Source organism: Phasianus colchicus, chromosome 18, assembly GCF_987193195.1.
Source record: "Phasianus colchicus chromosome 18, bPhaCol1.hap1.1, whole genome shotgun sequence".
Taxonomy (NCBI): Eukaryota; Metazoa; Chordata; class Aves; order Galliformes; family Phasianidae; genus Phasianus; species Phasianus colchicus.
This window is the reverse complement of record NC_143453.1, coordinates 10,645,359-10,667,839: the sequence shown is the minus strand read 5'-3', so window position 1 is coordinate 10,667,839 and position 22,481 is coordinate 10,645,359. Positions and strand designations below refer to the sequence as shown.

The 22,481-nt window shown below is 41.1% G+C and overlaps 2 protein-coding genes across 8 annotated transcripts in view; both read right to left on the bottom strand.

Annotated features, from left to right (window-relative positions):
• Positions 1 to 3,549: 3,549 nt before the first annotated feature.
• Positions 3,550 to 9,605, bottom strand: LOC116228677 (uncharacterized). Of its 2 annotated transcripts, none has more exons than XM_090120786.1 (4): positions 9,484 to 9,605; positions 7,979 to 8,068; positions 6,635 to 6,687; positions 3,550 to 6,492 (listed from the first exon to the last, which is right to left on the bottom strand). In XM_090120786.1, exons 1-4 carry the CDS (start codon positions 9,589 to 9,591, stop codon positions 6,474 to 6,476), a joined length of 270 nt encoding a protein of 89 aa, XP_089976912.1. In that variant the 5' UTR covers positions 9,592 to 9,605; the 3' UTR covers positions 3,550 to 6,473. The 2 variants fall into 2 exon arrangements, with proteins under 2 accessions (XP_089976912.1, XP_089976911.1); XM_090120785.1 differs by having other exon boundaries at positions 7,979 to 8,140; positions 9,484 to 9,591.
• SFSWAP (splicing factor SWAP) overlaps positions 9,484 to 22,481 on the bottom strand; it is a 48,160-nt gene continuing 35,162 nt past the window's right edge. For 3 of the 6 annotated variants that reach the window (XM_031592727.2, XM_031592730.2, XM_031592731.2), the window contains 3 exons: positions 20,978 to 21,148; positions 20,153 to 20,225; positions 9,484 to 17,665 (listed from right to left, as the gene is read on the bottom strand). In XM_031592727.2, the coding sequence (XP_031448587.1) occupies positions 17,600 to 17,665; positions 20,153 to 20,225; positions 20,978 to 21,148 (310 nt within the window). In that variant the 3' untranslated portion in view covers positions 9,484 to 17,599. Of the gene's footprint in view, positions 17,666 to 19,065; positions 19,150 to 20,152; positions 20,226 to 20,977; positions 21,149 to 22,481 lie in introns of all 6 variants that reach the window. The other 3 variants (XM_031592728.2, XM_031592729.2, XR_016458696.1) reach the window with 2 other exon arrangements.

Sequence of the window (22,481 nt, the reverse complement as noted above, 5' to 3'; positions counted from 1 at the left end):
GCAAAGGAGAAGGGGTGAGGACCAAGCTTGTCAAAGGCAGAATTAGGAGTTTAAAATGGAAGCAAAGTGACTGTCAGGGACGTGTGGCATCCACCTGTATCTCAGAGGATGTGGCCATGGCATAAAGACTCAGGACTGAGAAGAGAAGGGAAGCAGTGGCCTTGTGGCACTGACAGCTGCACACACAGCAAGGAGACACATGGGAAACCATGGGAGATCCAGAGCCAGAGTCAGCAAGAGCAGCTCGCACAGCACTGCTGAACACACGGCTGTCAGCTCACTGGGAGAATGTTTCATAGCCATGCTGAGAACAGCAAGTCAAGGCAACAGATACTCAGAGACTCTTTTTGAATGTAACATCCTTTTCTTTTAAGCCAGACTTTGTGTAAGTTCAAGGTCTGGGGGACACCATTTCTTTTCAGTAAGCCATGACTTATTTTGGTCAGGATGGCAATAATAAATAGCAATTAGCTATGCAAATGCTAATTTGCATAAGCAGCATTTGAAGGTCAGGCGGTAGCACCACGGTCTCATATGCAGATGAAAGGAGGAGCAGCCCTGCATTCAGATCTCAGCCTGCTGTGGGTGCCCACAGCTCCCTGCCAGGGTGCTGCTGCCTGCAGAGGGCTGGAAATGATCTTACAGTTCCCCTGGAAAAGCTCCTTGAAGCTCTCCCTTTCCAAGAGGAGTTTCCTCTTATCACAGAGAGGTAGAAAATCTCTGATCAAACCCAGTGCCAGAACAATGGCCTGCAATAAACCTGCCTGGGCTGTCTCAGCATTAGACATGCTTTGAAACCACACATCTCCTCGAGCGTATTACCTCTGCCTAAAAGCACTGCTCAAGTGCTCCAGTACAGAAAGATGCCACATCCCTGGGGGTGACACATGGGGGAATCTCCTCCAGCTCCATGTGGAATGGGGACATCTTTGCCACTCGTCTGCTGCATGCTGCTTTAAAAGTGCTCCTGGTAAAGAGCAACCCATAATGATTCTTTTGCATTCCTCTGGCTTTAAAAGCATTTGTTGGTTTAACTGGAAATGCCCCTCGACATGAAATATGCTCAGAGCAACCCAAAAGCTTTTCTTCCAATCAATCAAAACAACAGGAGGAGAAGAGTCCTTGAAGGGGTGAAGGGGGAAATTGATGTGTGCGATATCCTCGTTACTCCTCCAGGTGTAATGCACACACCTGGAATGTGTGTACGGGGGTCTTTGGGGCAACATCCACTTTTGCCCTGAAGCAGCACCAGAAAGTGAAGAGGAGGAGCTGCAGCATGCAGCAAGCAGTCGTGGCACCTGTTTGACTATAGGAGAGAGGGCAAATGGAACTTTCTTTCCACACTGAGCTAGGTTTGTGTGTTGGGATGATTTTGAACACAGAAAATTCCAATTCTAACTGTGAATTTCATCTGCAGCAGAAAAAAAAAAGAAAAAAAGAAAGAAAGTACCAAATCACACCAATCCATCAGGTTCTGTCAGAACTGAAAACATGTGCTCCTCATTCACACAGTGCCAGATGTGCAGGGCAGAGCACAGCCTCCTGCTGAACTGTTTGGATGATATTTAAGTGCAGCACAATTCATCCTGCGGGGATCCTGCAGAAAGCCTGGGAGGTGGGGAGGGAGAGAAGAAAAACGTGTGCTTCTGTGTGGTTCCATGCAGTCCAAACTCAGCAAAGACAGTTGTTTATTAGCCATACATTTTAACCTAAAAGCTAATTAGAATTGTACTGCAAATCTTAGGGTCTGAGGATGGTAAAGGTGAAGATTAATGAAGGTTTAATTACTGGAACAATCACAGAACGTTTTGGTTTGGGTGCCCTTGGCAGCAACAGGAACTGCAGAGGCACCTCTGCTCCAGAGACAACAGTGACATTTGGCAGAAATAATGGAACACTGCAAGGAACAGCAACATTCAGGAGTCCCCAGCAGATGACGTTTTTGCACAGAATCATCATCAGTGCAGAATAGAGCGAGACTGCTCCACACACGGAGTGATCATTACTCTGCTGCCAATGTTTTTTCAGCTCAGAAAGCCAAAGTGCCCTCATTTCTGGGAGTGATGAGCCGAGCTTCATTTTGGCTATAATGGCTGTTCAGAGCATTAGTACCAACACCTCCTCTCTAAAAACGTGTGTTACTGGTCTATGGAAAAATTCCCATTAAGATAAAAATCATTATAAAAATATTTTAACAAATTGGGACATAGCTATTTTAATGAAAATGGATGCATTTTCATTAATGAGAGAAAGATTTGCTTTTTCCTAGGTGCATCACAGCAGCAGCAGCTGCAGTGCCTTTGTGACCCCTGCACAGAGCAACACTTTCTAACTGGAAACAGCATCAGCAATGTCCAGCACATCTGAAAACTTGATTTCTCTTTAAGGCATTGCTAATCACAGCAACGAAGTCCATAGTCACAGCAGATAAGACCCATTCCATCAAGCTGCAGCATTAATTAATTGAATTATAATTAACTTGGGGTTCGAGTGAACATGAAAATGACAGGTCTGACACTGTATTTCTATCATTAATAAGAAGATCAAAACAATAGTATCAGCTGTCTACATGAAAGTGAAAACAGGAGAGCCCATTGCTTGTCCTGTGTGCTGGTTGCTCCTGCTGCCCCAACCCACTGCCATGGTGCTGGGCGTGGGGTGCTGGGGCACAGGACAGTCCCACAGCCCTGGGATCTCCTCGTGCTGGTGAGGCTCTCTGTCCTGATCCAAGTTCCCACATGCAGTGCTGCCCTGGTTCTTTCACTCCTGCTTCTCCAGGCAGGGCTGCATGCAGGAGCTCGGCCTGTCACTGCCTCTAACCAGGTGTCCCAGAAGGTTTCTATCACGTATTTATGTGACAGCAAGCAAAGCAAATAACCCAAACTTGTTTTTGTCACCATCTCGAGGTTCCTGCTCACAGCAAATGCCTTATCAGCCATTTACCTCTCAGCTTCATGGCAAGGCAGAGCAATGAGAGGAAATACAAAATCAACAAGGCAGCTGCAAACTATCTCCATGTTCTCACCCTGATTTAATAGAGATTCATGAGGTTTTGCACTAATGCGCAGAACAAAAAGGATTACAGGGCTCTTGCACCTCACTCAGATTTAAGGGAGGTGAATCAGCCATCAGCATGCAGATGATGGGGAACATGCAGAATTTGTCCCCCAGGACGATCTTGGCAAGGCAAACCAAAGCATCACCACTTCAGCTGGCATGGTGCAGCCTGGCCAGGCCCTGCAGCTCTGAAGCTCAGCCTGGAGGTGGAGGAACAGAGGACATGGGCACGCTGTGAGGGAGTGGGGGAAGCCAGGCAGCTTCCCTCCAGACCTTGCCCTTCCCCAGTGTCTTCTCTTGCTACAAATGCATTTTTCCACCACGATGCCACGTGGACTTCAGGCAGAACTGGGCCATTAGCAGGGTCTGGCTGCTGAACTCCAGCTGTCAGCGTGGTCAGTGGTTTGCAGTAGATGAGAAAGTCCCTCGTGCCAGAAAACACCTCTATGCTCATTTTTTATCCTTTTTTTTTTTTTTTTTTTTTTTTTTTTTTTTTAATTTCAAGATGCAATTCATTCACATGAAATGGAGCATGCCCCAAGAAGGCCTTTCCACCTCGCATCCTCTGTCGCAAGCTCAGGAAGTCATAAAACTGGCTGCTATATATTTTCCTTTACCGGCCAGGAAACCTTGGCTGTCATTCAGGAATGTGCCTGGGATGTAACAGTGCCACCGAGCCTAAAGCAAACCTGCGTGTGATAGGATTTATTGGCACCAAAACAGCCCCAAAAGAGCTTTACCGGGACCAGGCTGTGCAATAATGGGGACAGGATACAGCTACAGAAAGGATCCTGAGCCTGAAACCCCTCATCAGGCAGCAGGAAGGAGACAGCACACGTAATTACCCTGTTTTATTGGTGTGGAAGCTCTTTGCCATAAATTGCACAAGCCTTGTGCTGAGCCAGGAGAGGAGTCCCAGGAACAAAGCTCATTTACTGCCCTAGCCGAGCCATAGGGCCACCTATGCTGCAGGTGGGGACACTGGTTGTGCTGGGGATGCTGGCACTGGGGACACGTGCTGCACGAACCACACTCAGGCTGCAGTAAATAAAGTGGGGCAATGCACAGCAGTTAAACCAGTGCTTTTTTGCTGTCCATACTGAAGACACTGACCTCTTTATGCTCTGCGCATCTCTTATTGAAAATAATGGAGCAGATTTCACCTTTGTAGCTTATTTCCAACGAGCCAGCCTCCGTGCCCCTAAATGAATGATAACAGCTGCCGTGCTGCTGTAACTCCCGTGCAGCAAAGCGTGTTGAAGCCTGTTAGCTCCTGTTTGTTCTCAGCACGGATCATTGCTTCTTCCACTGCTGCGGGAGCCAAAACCAAAAGGTGGGCTCTATGCAGAGGGCTTAATGGCTGCACTGACAGCAGTGGGAAGGAAGCTGCAGCCGCAGTGGGCACGAGATGCACTGCAGGGCACTGGGGATTCCAGCACTGTCTCAGGATGGATCTCAGGTACAGAGCCCCAAATGTCAGTGGTTTCCAGCCACAGCTGCATGAAGGCACAGTGAAAGCTCACTATGCTTAGTGCTCAGGTTGGCTCTGTGAAAGAGGAGGGTTGCTTCGTCTGTTTTGTACCTCTGAGCTACTGCCAGCCTTAAGCCAAGGACATAGAAGGCAAGAATTATTTTGAGCAATTTGAGGATGTTTTCTATTGCTTTTTTAAAGAAAAAGAACTTTCCAGAAGCAATCATTTTTTATTCTGCACATGGTCACATTCAACATCATAGGCACAGAGTGCACTTAGGCAAAGCAAAGGCAAGAATTCATGTAAAGGAAAAAAAAAATCATGCTTTTTGTCCAGTCCTCCAATTAACTTTGCAGGCAATTTGTAACCGGGACTTCGTAAAAAATCCTGAGGCGCTTTTTAGAAGTAAGATGGAAAGTGTTTTGTTATTTTTTTTTCATCTCACAGGACTTTTCCTTTTCTTTCTCTGCAGCAAAAGCAAACATGTCAATAAATAAGGAATGAATCTCTAAAAACTTTCTTTGACTCAAAGGCAACCTGAAATTATACAGCCTAATTCCTTCTGAGCACTCCAGCCTGGCCGGTGTGTGCGTCATTCCCGGAGGCAAGCGCTGCATCTCCAAAGGACAGTCCATTAACCAGCACAAAAGCCCCTCTTTCTCTTTGACATATCGGATTAGATTGCACGTTGACTCAGTGTCCTCATCCCCTCTCAGCGTCAAGTCCCTTAATTCGGCTCTGATTGCTGGCACAAGCAGCAAAGTCCTCTACAAACATCACTTTTCCTGTACATCTGAAGGTTGGTGATGCAAAAAACAAATCCTGGATGGTCTGACTGTGAAATATTTTTGCAGAAAAGAAGCTGCTGTCCTCACCGTTGTCTTTGGGGCTCACTGTTCACACTGGGATGGGTGTCGGTGGGGAGCAGCAACTCCCTTCCCCGCAGCCTCACCTGGCTCCTATTGCTTTGGTGCATGGCGAGAGGACACTGGCAATTTCAGCAAGTCCTTCGAGTTGTCATGAGGGTTTTGTTACTGAGAGAAGAGTCAGATGTCATCTCCTTTGCAAGAAAAGCAAGTGTCATAAAAAGACACTTGAGCTGTTCTGGTTGTTGGCAGCAGCCATGAATGTGTTGAGTAAGTCAGGTCTCAACAAGCATCAGGAGGGGAACTCATTTTGTCTTTCAGACTGTTCAACCTCCCAGTACCTGGGAGTCATTTGGAGAAGACTTTAAACACAACCTGGCACCAAAACAGCAGTGTCATTTCTTGGGAGGGGGGGGGAAGGGGTGTGAATTAAAAAAAAAAAAAGGATTATCTGGATTAGCTGTCTACTCATGGAATTAGACAGGGCTTGAGAACTGAGTACATTTGATGACATGCAGCAGGGCAGGCCAGCACAGCACTCAGTCCGTGGGACAGACACGGCTGGTGCCAGGCGGTGCGGGACTGCCTCAACGACAGCATGGCACAGAGAAGTTGTGGGTTTGCTCTAGAACACAGAAACACACCTGGAAAAAATATTCCCCAGACCAGAGTTTTTCAGCCACTCAGTTCCCAAGAGAAGGAAAACGCTAATTCTGCTGCACAAGATCTGGAGGCCTCAGACCCCTCCTCCAAACATATCCACCCAAGCACATTTTCCCACTTCTTCCATCAACAGTTACTTCACAGGCCTTGCTCTTCCCTCTTTTTCTTTTCTTTTTTTTAAATCTCCCATCTGTTAACACCTCTTTTATTATCCTGTGCACTTCTCAAGTCAGTGACTGCCATCCACATTCCCTTCCACCACACGTCTGCTGTCATTTGCAGTTTGGACATATTTTCAGATGCCCATTTGAAGGCTACCTTAAAACCTTAATCACATCTGTTTCTCCCAGTCTGAGATAATTGGGTGTTAGAGACTGCTTCTTTTGCTTATTTTTAGAAGAAGGTAAGGCTCTTTTTACAGGTGTTTCAGCATGCTGGGGGAGGGAAGAGGAAAAAAGTCAATTATATGATCTGAAACTCTCCAGTGCTTCCCCAGCTCCCTGTCCTCCTGTGCAGAAATTGTTGGTGTGCTGAGGTGAGAGGCAGTGCCCCAGCAGCAGAAAGGTCATGTTTCACCTGTCCCCGGGGTCCTTGTCCTCAGCTACAGCCAGGTCTCCACCACTTCTGTTCTGCAAAGACAGAACAGAAAATGCTCCAATCTAAATAATTTTAAAAGAATGTAACGATTATTCAGCAATCTTATGCAAATTAGGGCTTCCTCCGGTACTCTTAGCTAATTATGTGGGATTTAAAACTGGAAACATGACATATTGTTCAACAGCCAGCATCCTGCCCAGTTGGTAATTCCTCTTGAAAAGAAGGATTTAAATAATGAAGAACCATTTGATGTGTCTTTGTGGGTGCTGAAGGAAAGGAAAAACCCACTTCAGATCATGGAAACTTGCTTTGTAGAGAAGCTTCAAACATTAGTTCAGTGATGGCTTTGGCAATGTCTCGCTGCTGGCCAGGGCCAACCCACCATTGTCCCTTGGAGCTGTGACCATGGGACAGGCCCTATTAACTACGTGCCTATTTACAAAAGAACTGAGCCAAAAGGCTGCTTTGCTGCAAGTTACTCAGGGAATTTATTGGGGTCAAATCTCAGAACTAAATGCAGACTTCCTGAATCCCCCCAGATTCTGTAGCAACAAGACCACGGCTAGGAGCACTTGGGTCTATAACTGGCAGCTGATGAATACAGAGATGCCAGGAAGGCTGCAGAATGGCACCCAGCAGCTGTAAATTCAGCTCAGAAGCACTGGTTTCTGAAATAACACATATGCAGTCATTTTTTAGAAACTATATTGACAGTAAGAGTTGCACGAATGCCAGTAAATCTGTCATTAGCAGTGTAAATTAACATGATTTTTTTTAATAACCATCAGAAAAAAAAAAAAAAACTAATCTATATTTAGCAGAGGAAGAATATAATTGCTTAAAGGAACCTCTTTGTTCTTCTGTGCTGTGTACAAAACAATGCTAGAATGTGAAAAGGGCATGGGTAAAACAGCTGTAATGAACATTTCTTTGAACATAACACTCCTCCTGTAGTGGCGGAGGGCACAGGCTGTAAGAGAGATGAGAGCTGGGTGGGGAATAAAGCATACTACCAGTTTTCCACAAAAAGCACTGATTCCCAGGATCAATCTCAAGGGCTTGGGCTGGGCTCCCACCCTAGAAAGCTGCTCTCGGTGTGCTAGTGTACACAAATTCACCAGCAGCTCTAGAAATATTTGTACAGGGTAGTGGAAAGGAGTGGGTGGATTTCTCCATTAAGCCACTCGCCTGTAATTTCTTGTGGAAAATTGTGTATTGCTTCGATTCTACCGAGACACATTGAAAGAAAACGTGAAGGTCACCAAAGCAGTCATTAATATTGCACACATGTGCAGATGACGACGACAGCAGGTTGTCACTCACTGAGAGCTGCCAGGATCCTGAGCACGCACACGCATGCGCACACACACACACAGGCTGCTGTAGAGCTGGCACTGGGCTTGAGGGTTTTGTCTGGGGGGAGAGAAGAAAACAAAGCTTTGCTTTGGATCTGATAAATGGGTCTCTCCAGAGTGCTCCGAAGATCTGCAAGGGAAAAAAATGACAGTCCTGCATGTACATGAATTATGTATCATGAGCATTTGTTGGGCTGGGGCTTTGTTGGGAGGCAATAATTTTCAGAAGAATAGGAAGAGAGAGGTAGTATGGTTGTGAAGACTGTAATAATGGTATAATTTATTATGGAGATGGTCATAAATGCCCATTTCTTTGTTTGTATCTGTTCACACTTTGATCAGCTTTCCCTGCTCCTGCCCAGTCCCACTGCTCCTGTAGCTCCTCCCTATCACTACATCCCCATCCACATTCTCCAGCTGTTCTGCTGAAAATTCTTCCTTCCTCTCAGTCTCTTTCTGACTTCACTTTGATGCTCCAAGGCATTTTGTTAAGCGCAGGATTTTCCCTTCAGTGAGGGACAGCACTAGCCCATTGTCAGCGCTATTTGGTCAACAGAGGCCAAACAAGGGAGCCAGGAGCAGAGCTGTGTCACTCATATTCCTTGCTCAACAGCTGTCTCAAACAGCTGTTTCCTGGTCTTACCCTCCAGATCTTAGGACTGGTACTTCCCAAGACTGGCTTTCTGGTAGCTAACAGGCTCCTCACAACTTTCATGTCTGCAAAAGCAGACTGTCACTACTCTCATCGGTGCACTGCAGCTGGGGACTCTGTGCTGACAGCAGTAATAACAGAACAAAGTGCCAGGTCTCAGCTCCACTCACCAGGTTCCTACCGAGAAGGCAGAGACCCCATCACACAATCCATCTGCTATTGCTTCCACTCTGCCTTGCAGGAGAAAGCACTGGAAAAGCTACTGTGATGTGTGGTAATAGTCAATGAGTAGTTCAGAGTAGAAAGAAAACTGCACGCTAAAAACCCAGCACACTGATCATCAAATTCATTGCTGGTTTAAGAGAGCACAGATTGAACAGAATAAACAAATTGTGCCAGCTGCAAAACTTCTGGCAGATGGAGCAGGAAAAAAGCAGCCTAGGATGCTGGGAATGATCTTCACCTCTTCTGAGGGAGGTATTTCTACAGTGAATATATTTAAGAGATGAAAAAAAATCTTGTGCAAAGATGATCTTGCTTCTTTCTCAATGTTTCTTTGAAATAATTATTTCAAACACAGCAGCTCTTGAGAAGATCAATGGCTAGCATTATAAAAATATCTCAGCACAGACAGATCACTGCTGAAGAAAGAATTATTACTAAGGTTCAACTTTACGTTTTGGTATTAAATAGAGAATATTTACAGCCCAGAAAACTACATGTTTCAAGATCTGAGATGTCATTTTTAGCTATGCATTAATCTTTTAGGTTCACATCAACCACCATCATCCATTAAGTCAATAGTTATTTTTCCTACCTACCTCCGAGATGCCCTGAATGAATCCATCAGTCACATAAGTCTTCAGTTCTACTGCTGCTGGAAAGAAGAAAAAAACACGACAGAAGCCAGGTAAGAAAAGTTTCTTCATAACCCATCACCGAGCCTGTTGTTTAAAAATGGGTACAAAATACCTCTTATCTACATGAAGATATTTAATATGTAAATCAAAGAAAATTGCTATGCCAGATTATGGGCATTTGCTATAAGATTCTAAGACACAAGTATTTAATCTATTTAAAATTAATTCCAAAGTCAATTTTAATGCTGTCATGCAACTGAAACTGCAGGTTCTAGCAAAGGTGGAAGAGGATGCAGTTAAAAAAAAGTTAGAGGTCCTGTAGAACATCTCTGGTACTCATAAACCTCAATCCATCTCCACGGAATTGGAAATGAATTTCACATCAAGTATGGGTGCACGCATGGTGTCAGAGCATCACACCTGTAGAACAGGAGTGCAGACATCTCCCTGTAGTTACTGCTGGCAGTACAGTGTGATCTCCAGAAGATTTTAGCCTTGTTACATGTATGTACAACAAATGTACGAGGCCCATAGTTTTGAGCAGCAGTCTCCAATCACGCACTACAACAGCAATGTCTTCTCTGCACTCCCTGCTGGGCTCAGCCTGAGCTTTTCCTTCTTGTCACCTCGGGGCTACAATGAAAGGTCTCCCAGTCAGCACAGTACCCTTCAACCCAAGTTATGTGTCACTTAAGCAAAGCAAACAGTGCAATGATCTTAATTTTTCTGATATTGAATTGAGCCCTGAAAGTCTAATACGATCAGAATGAGATCACACCAGTAGGCAGCGGGAGAACTGGGATCAGAGCACACTCCCACCAACCCAATGCTCTGCCCACACCCAATCCTGCCCTACTTTTAGACAGTTCCAATTTCCAGATTCATTTTCTCTCTCAGATCTCCTGCTTGGTACGTTATTAGTATGTTGTAGGGAACAATGCTCCAATCTCCTGTTTCGGGAACACATAAGCTAATAGGATAGTGACAGGTGAGAGGTACAATTCACAAATAGCTATTAATTATCAAAGCCTTCTGAAAATATTTATCTTAATAAATTAACAAGTAGAAAGCTCAGTGCAATTAGCAGGAGAGCCTACAGCCTGATGCTGTGCAGTTGGCCCAACTTTAATTAGTTAAATGGCAACACATTTATAGGAATCTTGACAACTAAAGGCAGCAGGTAATAATCATCACAGTGCTAAGCTAAATTGTGTACACATAGAAATTGTAATAAACTAAAACTGAAGCTATAATGCAACCTCTCAAGAACATTTCCTACAGATATCCTTAACCCTTTTATGTCCAAGGCCTCACACAAATTGCTCTGGTTCCCACATGACAGCAGAGAGGTTTTCCCCTCCCTTTGGCGAGGGTGAACATTTTATCAGTGCTACTCAAAGGGAAAAGCTGATTGCTTTCTGTGCTGGCAGCAACTACTTCCCCACTTCCCACTCAATGCAGCATTCCATCAGTTTCAGACCCACCAGTAACAAAGAACGTTCTGCAGTGAGGAATCAGTCTGTTACGATTTATATTGACAGGGAGAAAGGGGCAGACAGATCAGCACTGTGCTAGAAATTAGCTGCTTTAATGTATTTTTCTGTCCCTTTTGAGTTTTCATGGGTTCCTGTAAGCACTGTGGTCTCACCATCCTGACAGTCCAATTAAAAGAAAAGTTAGATTTGGAGATTCAGTGCTTTAATACAAGCACTGTTTACAGCATTTTTCCTCATTATTTCATTACATCAACAGTTGGCAGAATAAAATCCATTTTATCTGATTTGTTGTTCATTGGCCTGACTTCCATTTGCAGACTGCTGAATTTTTGGAAAGGAACATTTTTACATCGCAGCAACAGCATTTCATTTTCCTCATAAAGGCAGGTTTTCTGATAGCTGCAGTTACAGCCACACAGTTGAACCAAGCTCTTAGGTATTTCAAGATTTAGCTCTTATCCCTTCCTCCCCTCTAAAATGTATTAAAATCTCCTGAACCTTTTGGTTATCAGCAATGGTTTCTCAAATGGCCCTGAGTTCTACCAGCCATGTAGGAGCTTAGCACTGTGGGAACCAGCAGAAGGTGAGACCCCACACAGTGCAGCACAGCCATGCATGCATCCCTTCCTCTCAGCCCCATGGCACCACCAGCCCTTTTAAAGTTATTTTTATACCACTTGGGCTGTAAAATAGGGAATAATTCCCTCTTTTCACACTGTTATCTGAAGCCATGCCTAATAAACCCACACACGTGACTCAAATTACAGCTGCCCACCAGCAAACAGCAACCTCTTTCCATAACATGGCATAAGTCGACGTGCTGCTCATCCGGAATGCTTTTCAGAGTGCTCAGCTATGCAGTCAGAGCTAAAATACCCCTCTGAGAAGGTGGGGAAAAGCAAGAGATCGGCATGCCATTTTTATTTACTGGCAGATCATTCACAGCCCAGGCCTGTGCAGTATGAACAATGGGAGGATTTGGAAGGCTTTTTACAAGCGGCCCATTCTACACAGATCACACATTTTCAGGGAAGTTCCACAAAATCTCCTCACTGCAAATTTCTGTCTAGGCAATGGAAATGGTATTGAAAGCTTTTTCTAACAGAGCGAGCAAGATTTCAGTTGAACTGCAACTATTTGATATGGATAGAAAAAGTAACTGTATAAGAACAGGTAATAGAAAGCTGTTTCTTAAGGTAATACTTAATTTACAGCAGATGGCTGAGAAGCTGCTTTTGTGTTGCTGACAATGCCACAATGAAATCAGTGACTCTACAGTGACTTAAAAGAAACTGTAGCTAGATTGTACTTTGTTGTATCTTTTATTATGGTGTAAAACTCATTACTAGTGAAGGGATAAAAGGAGTAGAAGATTGGTCTTGAAAATTCCAATATTAAGATGATGAGGCCTCAGAAAAATGGGGCTTGAATGAGCTGTGAAGTTCAGAGTTGGAATAGGTTTAAGGTGTTTGTCAGAAAGGGAGAGATGTGGCATGCCACTGCTCCATTAGGGTCATCAACACATTTGGCCTAATGACCAAAAAAAATGTCATTCCTTCCAGCGTGAGACAGGTACTTTCAGGAAGCCCAGGATGAAGCTGATCCAAATGAGTCACTAGGCAAATGGAAAACAGGTGAAAGGAGGAAAAAAACCCATGTTTATAAGCATGTGAGGACTGGGCACTGTCAACCAGGATTGTAAAATGCAGAGTCCTACTCCCAAACATATTCTTAACTTTCTTGAATCATAACTTCTACTCTGGCCTTGGAGGATTGTCAAAAAGCAGCAGCAAGTTCAGTGATTCTGAAGGTCAGTAGCTCAACCATTCTGTACAGCAAGCAGCTGACCGCATGCATACCGCCTGCTACCTTACCCTTCAGGGTCTTTGGCACAGGACTTAGTGTCCAGGAAATTGTCACTGTCACAACAAGAGGGTCTCAAAAAACCATTATAAGGCCATTAGAATCATTAGGTTGTCAGAACTGAGCTAATGTCTCTTTGCCAGCTAAACATCACCAGACAAATGCCATCAGATTTGCCAGCACTGCTCACTCTTTTTACAGTACTGTCTTAAATTCAACTAGGAATATCAATACTTGTCCATTTTGCATCCTTATCTGTGATGCCTGAAAATAGAAATAGCTTTAGGATAGGATAAAATACGTGTTTAATTTTTGCCAAGTGATACCACTGAAGTCATTAGCCAATATTGGTTCCAACAGGAGATTATGAGCAGCAGGACTTGAACATGCTCCTTTCACAGGATTAATAGATACATGTCTCATGATGCCTTTGTGTGCAGTGACAGCTTGAGGCTGTCAATTTCTACCATTTCCTGATTAAAAGCCATCAGATAAGCTTACAGCTATTCAAGAAACATGAACAGAGGATGCAGCTGAGGACAAATAGCTATGTGATGTATGAAGGCTTAAAGCATAGGAAGTTTTTGGCAATGAGATGTGCGGGTTCACAGAACAATTTAATTGGATCGCATTCTAAGAATCTGCCAATGTCCTGCTATTAGAACTCTCAGATTACATTGCATATTATCATTTTTAAAAAGTATCTTTTTTTGAAGGGAAGGGAGTTCAGTGAAGGCTGCTTTAGTATACTGGCTTTTTTTCAGCCACTGAGACAATTTCTATTGCCTACTGTAGTAAGACAGGGATCATTCACCTTTAGAGTTAATATACCTCTGTAAAGCTATTACAGAGACACACAGGACAGCTTCCCTTGAAACAGATAGACCGGAGGGCAAGACAGTCATTTCAATCCTGATTAAGATAGCCAGTCTTTGACTGTTAGAAGAGAATCACAGAACAGCTGAGGTTGGATGAGATATCTGGAAATCATTTCAACCCAGCCCTCAGCTCAAAGCAGGGTGAGCTGGAGCAGAGTGCTCACAACCGTGTGCAGTTGGGTACTAACCATCTGCATGGATGAAGACAACAATAACAGCCAGAGAATTAGACTAGAACAGAGAGCCAGAGCAACAAGACCCATTGCCTTGCACAGGCATGACTGGGAAAATGGATGTATCCACAGCCTGCGTAGCAGGAACTGAAGGGCCAGGGCTGAGCAGAAATAGAGCCTCTGGTCAGAGGATGTGGGTGAATGGCCAAGCTGAGCCATTAAGGTCTATTACTACATTCAGGGCCATGACAGGGGGAACACAAATGAAATAGAAATATATTCCCACTGATAGATTGCAGCACTGCTCACAGGGACAGTATGAATGCAAACAGATAAGGGACCTGCACAAAAGAATAATGATCATCTATTCTCTCTTTGCTGAGAAAACCATTAACTTACAAACTTAAAGGCCTTCACTATTCATGATTCAACAGAGTAAACTGGTGGCTTCTTATTATGCAAATACATGAAATGCTTTGTTCTGGGAATATAAAACAAAACAATAGATTGGAGCATCTATAAAGAACCTTTATTCCTCTGTATGTCATTATTATATCAGACTTACATGTCACATATCTTCCCCACCATAGCAATCCAAGGGAATAAAGAGGCTTCCCACTAGTGATTCTGCACCTCTTAGCAGCTGCCTGTTCACTGAGTTGATAACCCACTGGGAGAAAGTTTCCAGGTGAAGATAAGTTGCTACAGGTTTCTAACCCCTCTTGCAACATAGGCAGCTTGCAGAAAACGGACTGTAATGCTGCTTTAACACAGGCTTCTCCCACTTCCCAACCTTTCTTTAAATGCAACATATGATTTTGATAGAAGTCTGATAATCATTGTACTTGGTGATCTATAATCATTATACACAAGGTAGGGCACTCAGAGACCCGTGGTCAATGCAATTCTGATTGTTTCAATAGCTTAATGCTAAAATATCTTTTAAGCTTACTCAGGCTAGAAAAATACTTATCTTTTCAGCAGTCATCCTTGGAAAATAAATTAAAACATTAAAGCTTCAGAAAGGAGGAATAGCCATTACTTTTTCCTTCCTGGTAAAGCCAAACCCCCTGACCTGTTTCTTAATCGCAGTTAAAGGTTAGTTTTCTTCAAGCTTTGACATATCTGTAAGAAAAAAAAAAAGCTGTTATACAAATGAGGGCTTAAGAGACATTCCTACAGTCACCAAGGCTACCACGTCCTAATAAATAAAGCTGCATAGACATCCTTGGATTGCATTTTAACAAGAAAACCTGAAGCCTGCTTTTTAAGGATGAAATATAAGCATACACAAGACTTCTCTCTGGAAGAACACATTCTTAGAATATATTTTACAAAACGCTGGACAAGGAAAAGCTTGTATCCTTAAACTGTGCCAGTTTCAGTGAAGAAATGTATCTCACCTGCCACTCATTGTGTTGCCTGGGGAACTCAGCATCTGTCCCTCTCCAGTCTTGCATACTGGGACGTTCCTCACTTTATTACTAAGAGTATTTATAACACTGTCAAGTACCATCAAGAAATCATCACATTTTCTGTTCAGAGACTAACAGTTTAGTATTCAGTCTTAAAAATAAGTCTGTCAGCATCCATCTACATGTGTGGCCGTTTTGTCTCTACCAGAAAAAAAAAGACACAGTACATCTCCAGAGGAGAGTATGGCAGCGATCCAAAAATGGCAGATTAGCACAGCTTTTAAATTGGTCTGGCAGAGCTTTTTGTAATGTTTGTCATGCTAAATGATCAGGATTAATGGTTGCCATGAGATTATCATCTTCATTCAAATTAAAAGTGTTAATACTACAGAAGTTTCAAATTCACGGGAAAGTTGAAGTGGATTGTTATAAACAGTCAGGAATCTGCTTTAAGATGACACAAAATCCAGTTGGGTATTTCTCCATCTACACTCACCTCCTGTGTAGTCCAGAGGAGGGTATATTAAGGCGAAATCAAAGACACTTTACATCAAGAATTATCAGGAATCCTCTGATAGAACAAACAGAATAACAAACAAAATACCACACCAGCTGACCATCAGAAAGACAGAAACCTATTTAGCAGGTAGGCAGGTATTAGCTTCCAAACTGCTCCAATAGCATCTTTCCCCTTACAACTAATACACTTTCAGTGCTGAGAGAGCACATCTAAAACCAAAATGAAATATTCAGATCATGCTCACAGTGAGATCATAACAGGAGAAACAAACACTGAAGTTCCAACTTTTAAGAGCTGCACCTTCAGAGAATTTCCAATGACTCTTCATATAGTCAAATAAACTTATGGAACAAAAATAGGGATGTTAGAACAGTGTAATGCTGCACTGAATGCTTTCAGAATATGAGGCAAAATTAAAATTAGTGAAGAAGATGGTCCTTCACTAACCTCAATCCACAGGTCTACTTCTTTGCTTCATGTAGTTAGTCACTTGCTAAGGATGGGAGAAGTTAAGCATACAGTAAACTTGATGTAAGTAAAAATTTAATTAAAGGGGACTTTGCAATGCATTTTCTTCACATAAGATGATATTGCCTTAAATCCAGGAAAACATTAATTCTAATGTTATAATTTGTTGTCCCATTAAAAAAAATTGGAAGTATGGTCTCACTTGTCTTAATGCAGGACCATTAACAAGTGAGAAAGTGTACATCCCAAAATTGTTGGTGGTGTCAAAATGTTACAAATATGAAGAGTTACAAGTGACAACTGATGTGAAATCAAAGCCAAAACACTGCAGGTATATTTCAACAGCTGTCAGCTTCTTCATAGAGCCAAGTAGTTCAGTGCCAAACCATCAACTCAATTTGATAGTAGCTGCACTTTGTGTAAGCAAGGTCTCTCTACTTGAAGGAAAATTAATTTTAAACATTCTACACTAAGATCCCCAAATAATCCACTTTTTTGTTTTATAATTAACAGGTTACCCAACAGCTGACTGAAGAGCCAATTAGAAAGCTGTCTAACTCATTAAAAATAGAGTATCTTTAGTAACAGATATTATGCATATACCCTTAAAATATAAGAAACTAGTGAAAATTAGAACGGAAGTCATAGTAACTACAATTTGATTACAGATCAGACCACAGACCACTCTAAGTAACAGATAGTAATTATGTCCCCCTGTTCAGAAATCTCCACTACTAACATCCAAATAAACAAGCATTCTTAGATAATCCTGTACCTGAAGTGAGATGAAAATTATTTTTCATCCTAAGGAAGCTAGACAGTTGTTATTTCAAAAAGCAGAAAGAATTAAAGAAAAGAAATGCGTAACAGAAGTCAATCTCAAAGAGCTAAGGACTCTACAAAAACTCTGGAGCTAATGAAAGATGTTTCGTTCTTTATTATTGTGTAATACTTTTATCACAGAAACGTAGTATTTACAAATATACACATATAGACTGCTGATCATAAAATGTTACTGAAGAATTAGTCAAAAAATCAATTTACAAAAACCAAAAACTTCCCAAAGATATTGTGCCTGAAAAAATTTAATGAAATTTCAAGGAGACAGTTCTGTACAGAAAGATAGGTTTCAGCTCCTCAAGTTCTGGTAATATTAGAGAAGAGAGTTGTGAACCAAGTGAGCTATGCTCAGCTGTACATTTGAGATGAGGCAGTTTTAACGTTGTTCTTTTACATAATTTCTTGATGATCAGATCAACAGGTCTCAGGAGGCACTAGTTTGAATGTTTTTGGAAGCTGCAAGCATTGCTCTCACTTTGGCCATAAGATCCTGTAGAATACAAGAGAAAAAATGATCAGGCTTGCTTGTGCTTTAAACAAAGATAAAGCATGTGACAAAAAAAAAAAAATGCATGAAGAACTCTGATTACGTAAAATACTGAAATTCATGATCACCAGATATTAACAGTCTCCAGGCTAAGGAACTGAAATAATTTGGAGAACGTTCATATCACAGCAACTATTTTCGTAAGTCTGTTTTCACTGCAGTGCTACAAAGTGCTCTGCTTAAGTAATTAGAGTAGTTTCTAAACAACAAAACACAGAAATAATCTGAACTGAAACAGAAAGAAATTATACCTTCCTCAAAACTGTAATAAATACATAAAACTACTAACCAATCAAGGTAAAGAAAGAGCACAAGAGCTCATTAAGATGAAAGCACTAACAATTCTTTAACAGAGAGCTTTTTGTAAAGCTGAGCCAAAAATTTACATAGCAGCACTATTTTTACATACAACAGTGAAAGAAACTTTAAGACTACTGTGAACCCAAGAGCAATTTTCAATCTTGTCTGAGTATCCAGTGGAAACAGCATTACGAAAGGAAATTTTCCATGTAAACACATCTGATAATTGGGTTGCAAAAAACGATCAGAAAATAAGGAGTGTTTATCAGAAATAAATTAAGATTAATTAACACATTTCTTCACACATGTAATGTAAATAATCCTTAGTACTTTTAAAGCATTTTTCATCTGAAGCTCTCAAAACACTTGATTGTAGAATTCAGCATCACTAATTCACTTTGCAGATGTAAGGAAGCGAATGAGAAAAGATACTGAAACCAGGGTAAACTAGCAGACTGGCAGCAAAAAAGTCTTTCTAATAATGAGGCAAATTAAAATTTCTTTGGGCCTTTACAGATAAAAACATGCCAAACTAAATTATGCTAGGTAATATCTTGGAGATATACAGAAGTCTAGTTCTTCCTTACTTTTTGAAAACTGTAAGAATTGCATTTTAATACCATTTCAAAGCTACTGAACAGACGCATTTTAAACTGTACTGCAAGTCGATTTCAGCGCTAGCGATTTATGCTCCTCTTACAGCTGCCCTTTCACAGTATCACAGAATCATCAAGGTTGGAAAAGACCTCTAAGGTCATCCAGTCCAACCATCCACCTACCACCAATATTTCCCACTAAGCCATGTAGCTCAGTGCAACATCTACACGTTTCTTGAACACCTCCAGGGACAGTGACTCCACCACCTCCCTGGGCAGCCCGTTCCAGCTGATGCAATCAGATGAATACTAGCTAGCAAATCCTGTGGCATAAGCAATATTTAACCCCAGAAACTCAAGAACTTTACTTTTGTCTAAAAGAAGTATGTTTTTAAAAAGGTAAGGCATTTACTATACTTTTAAGACTTTTAATGTCTCTACTCTTACCAGCAATTTCCATGCATTTCTCTGGTAGCTTATGAAGTGCTATGGTGTCAGTATTCCATTTTCTTTTGCCAGTGCCTGTACTTCCTATTAGATTGCATATTCTTGTTTATGGTTTCTTTTCAAAATGAATGACATATTTCATGCAAGATATTAGTCTACTTGTATTAATTTCCAATTACTTCTCCTTCTCTAGAGGAACTAAATCTTAGAATGATATTGAAAGGATAATCTACTCATTGAAAAAACAAAAAAAAAGAAAAAAGGGAATATAAAAAGCAATTCTGATTTTATATTGTAAATTTCCCAGAGCATAATAAAGAGTTTTCCTGCTCTACACTTGGCATATTGAATCGAAAGAAGTTCAAAACGCATGAAGTTCCTAAGAAGATGAATAAAATTAAAAATTTTAGAACAGTTTTTACCAGGCAGTAGCTTTTAAAAAAGAAACTGTATTATTTTGACAGAGAATAGATATCTTAAAACTGCGATAAGGATAATGAATGCATTTAGATTATGGCATGCCATATAGATGCACATACCTGATATGGTTGTAGAAAGCTATGCTATAAGCCACAGCAGGCTTGAATACAGCAACAAGAAGTTCACAGGCATAAACAGCAACAAGGGTAAGACAGGTGAGCTGTAGATATTGCTCAGTGCAAAGCATGCAAACTAAAGTAGGTGTAAGAGGATGCATCTTTCCTCTACTGACAACACTACAAACTTTGTTTGCCAAGATGTTCCTTCATCCTTTCATAAAACTTGTTAAGATCACTACATGATAAGATGGACTCTCAGTAATATCTGCTGATTGCAGTTGGTGTATTGTTCTAGCATAACGTGGACTTTCATATCTTAACAGTGGTTATACTGCATCATGATGAACATCGCTTGATCTTGAAAGGCTTAATTAAACTTGAAAAGAGAGCTGCTACATAAGCAACAAAATTGCTTTTCTCATAAGCAAACAGATCGACAATAAACGTGTCTCTATATTGTATGCAAAGCTAGAACTGCACAAAGTATTAAGAATTTCCTATGATGAACACACATAATTAAGCAACATGCTTAATTTGTCTATTTGTACCTGAGTGATTTTACTCTGCACTGAAGACACAATCGCTGAAGAGATTTGGCCATCTTTTTCCTGAGAAACTCCCCTAAAAAGTACAATCAGAATTAGAATTCTACAGCATATGTTTTTAAAATGCATTTCACACAATTTGGAGCACCATTGTACAACTATCTCATGCATTAGTTGAAAGTTCTGTCATTCAACCAGAAGGCAGGATAAGTCAAGGTCAGAAGACTAACTCCTACACAACTGATTAAAAGAAATCTGAACAGGCTAGGGATTATCAACAGGACTGTAGAACACTCTGTGGAAACAACCTAACTGTGAATTTCTCAGAGACACTGAAATTCAAACCATTCTGTTAAAATTTTTACTTCAAAGAGTTATCCTGCTTAGTGAGAATTATTAACTTAGAATTACATTGTGGAATATTCCACACAACTGTTATTGTAGGAGTATGTCAAGATGTATACTATAACAAGAAGCAGAACCTTCTGTTTACCACATTTAGGTGATCCTATTTCATCTCAAATGTAACATGAAAAATCCTTTGACAGATTAAATTTGTACAGGGATTTTCTATTTAAAATAGCAAGTGTAGCATAGAAAGTGTTGTGTGTTTTCCAAGTTTTTAAATCTGATCCTGAAAACTCCAGCAGACAACAGTGCCATTGTTAGACTGATGTACGCAGCACTGCTCTCCCAGCGTCTTCTACTTTCAATAAGCACACACACGTATTTGCACACAGAGCTTCTTACCACCCAAGTTACGTCAAAAGACACATTCATAGGCAAAAGTCATCAGCATAACAGTATTACTGTAAGAAAGCACATTACCTGGAGCGTTCCTGGCTGGATTCCCTGCTCTCCACAGGAGAGACACTATTTGAATGCACAGAATTTTTGTGTGTAGATGGTTTGCCTGGTGACACAGCTGGTGAAGGAGACCTAGCTCTGGACTTAGTACGTGATCTAGACCTCCTCTTCTTCTTCTTTTCATGGGGACTTCTGTAAGGAGAAAATATTTCATTGAAGGGTATCTATAGAAGCATGAAACTTGTTCAGCAGAAGGCACTTTTCACACTTCTAAAAGATTATGCAGTCCTCTTCCATAGAGTACATGCCCCAAGCATGCGTTACAGTTGTACCTCGATATCATACTTTAAAGTCCAATATTGCACTTCTCTGGCTGTATCAGAAGCTCTTTTTAACATATTGCAATAAGCAACTGCTAGTATTTTAAAGAGTCCACATGGAAAACTACTTCCCAGGTACAGAGAAATTACAGACAGTATTTGATAGTCTAAAGGATAACAATGAAAAGTCTTTAATTGAAAATTTGCAGAATAACTTTGCTAGAGGTAAGTTCCTTTCCAAACAACATCAGTCACCTGGAATATAATGAGGAACAGAAGCATTTATATTTCCCTGTATTTTTTTTAGCCCATAAATGAACAAACCATGGAACTATAGATAAGAAAAAGATCTAAAATGCAAATCCACAGTTGGTTTGCTTGCTTTTTAAAATTATCTCAAGTTGATGAATATGAAAAACAATCAGTTGAACTATACCGATGATGTTCTCATTCATGCGTATTACAAATCAATTCACTGGGGGCTGTCAAAAGATGGAAAACTATCTTATGAAACAATACAAATATTTTAAAAATCACAGGTGAAAGCGATCGCTGCTTCCTACCCCACAAGAGAGACAGAAAAACAGCTTAAAGCCTAATCTTAATGGATGACAAAAAAAATTCTGTACACTCAGTTTAGAAACCTTAAGGTACTGTGTTTTGCATACACATTAGCTGTACATATAATGAATTTAAAAAATTCACTTGCACATTGACTTTAGAGACAAAACATTTCAAAGCCTTTTGTGCACACACTTTCCAGATGCTTTTATTTTGCAACCGTTGATCAGAAATAATGGTGGTTATGCTATCCCGATGATAGCAGGTTCAGACAGACTGCATGCAAGGTGCTCTTAAAACAGACATTACTTGTTTCATATTTCACATTCTACCCAGCCAGTAAAATAACTGTTGAATGTAAAGCATACCAGCTGCTAAGCTGGATTCTCCCCTTATTTGTGCAGATACAATGGGTACCCAAGCAACTTTCAAATACCAGTAAGAATAACATAGTATATGACCTCTGTAGGGAGCCAAAGAAGATTTGAAACTCCAAATAAATCTCAACTTTCACAGCTTGTAGACAGTAGTGTATTAATGCTTGCTAACTCAGTACATTCAGTTCAAACATGATCAAGATCAGGTTAAGAGAAACAGTGCTTGGTTTTTCTTTTTCCTCCACAGACGTATTTGTTTCTTAAAAC

Bases quoted from the DNA above. Each gene is read 5' to 3' on its own strand.
- LOC116228677 (XM_090120785.1), bottom strand. From the start codon at position 9,591: ATGAAGAAACTTTTCTTACCTGGCTTCTGTCGTGTTTTTTTCTTCTTT. The intron at 8,141-9,483 runs GTAGGTAGGAAA...TTTCCCTTGCAG, and splicing joins TCATTCAGGGCATCTCGGAG to ATCTTCGGAGCACTCTGGAG. The intron at 6,688-7,978 runs GTGAGTGACAAC...CTGTCTTTGCAG, and splicing joins CAGGATCCTGGCAGCTCTCA to AACAGAAGTGGTGGAGACCT.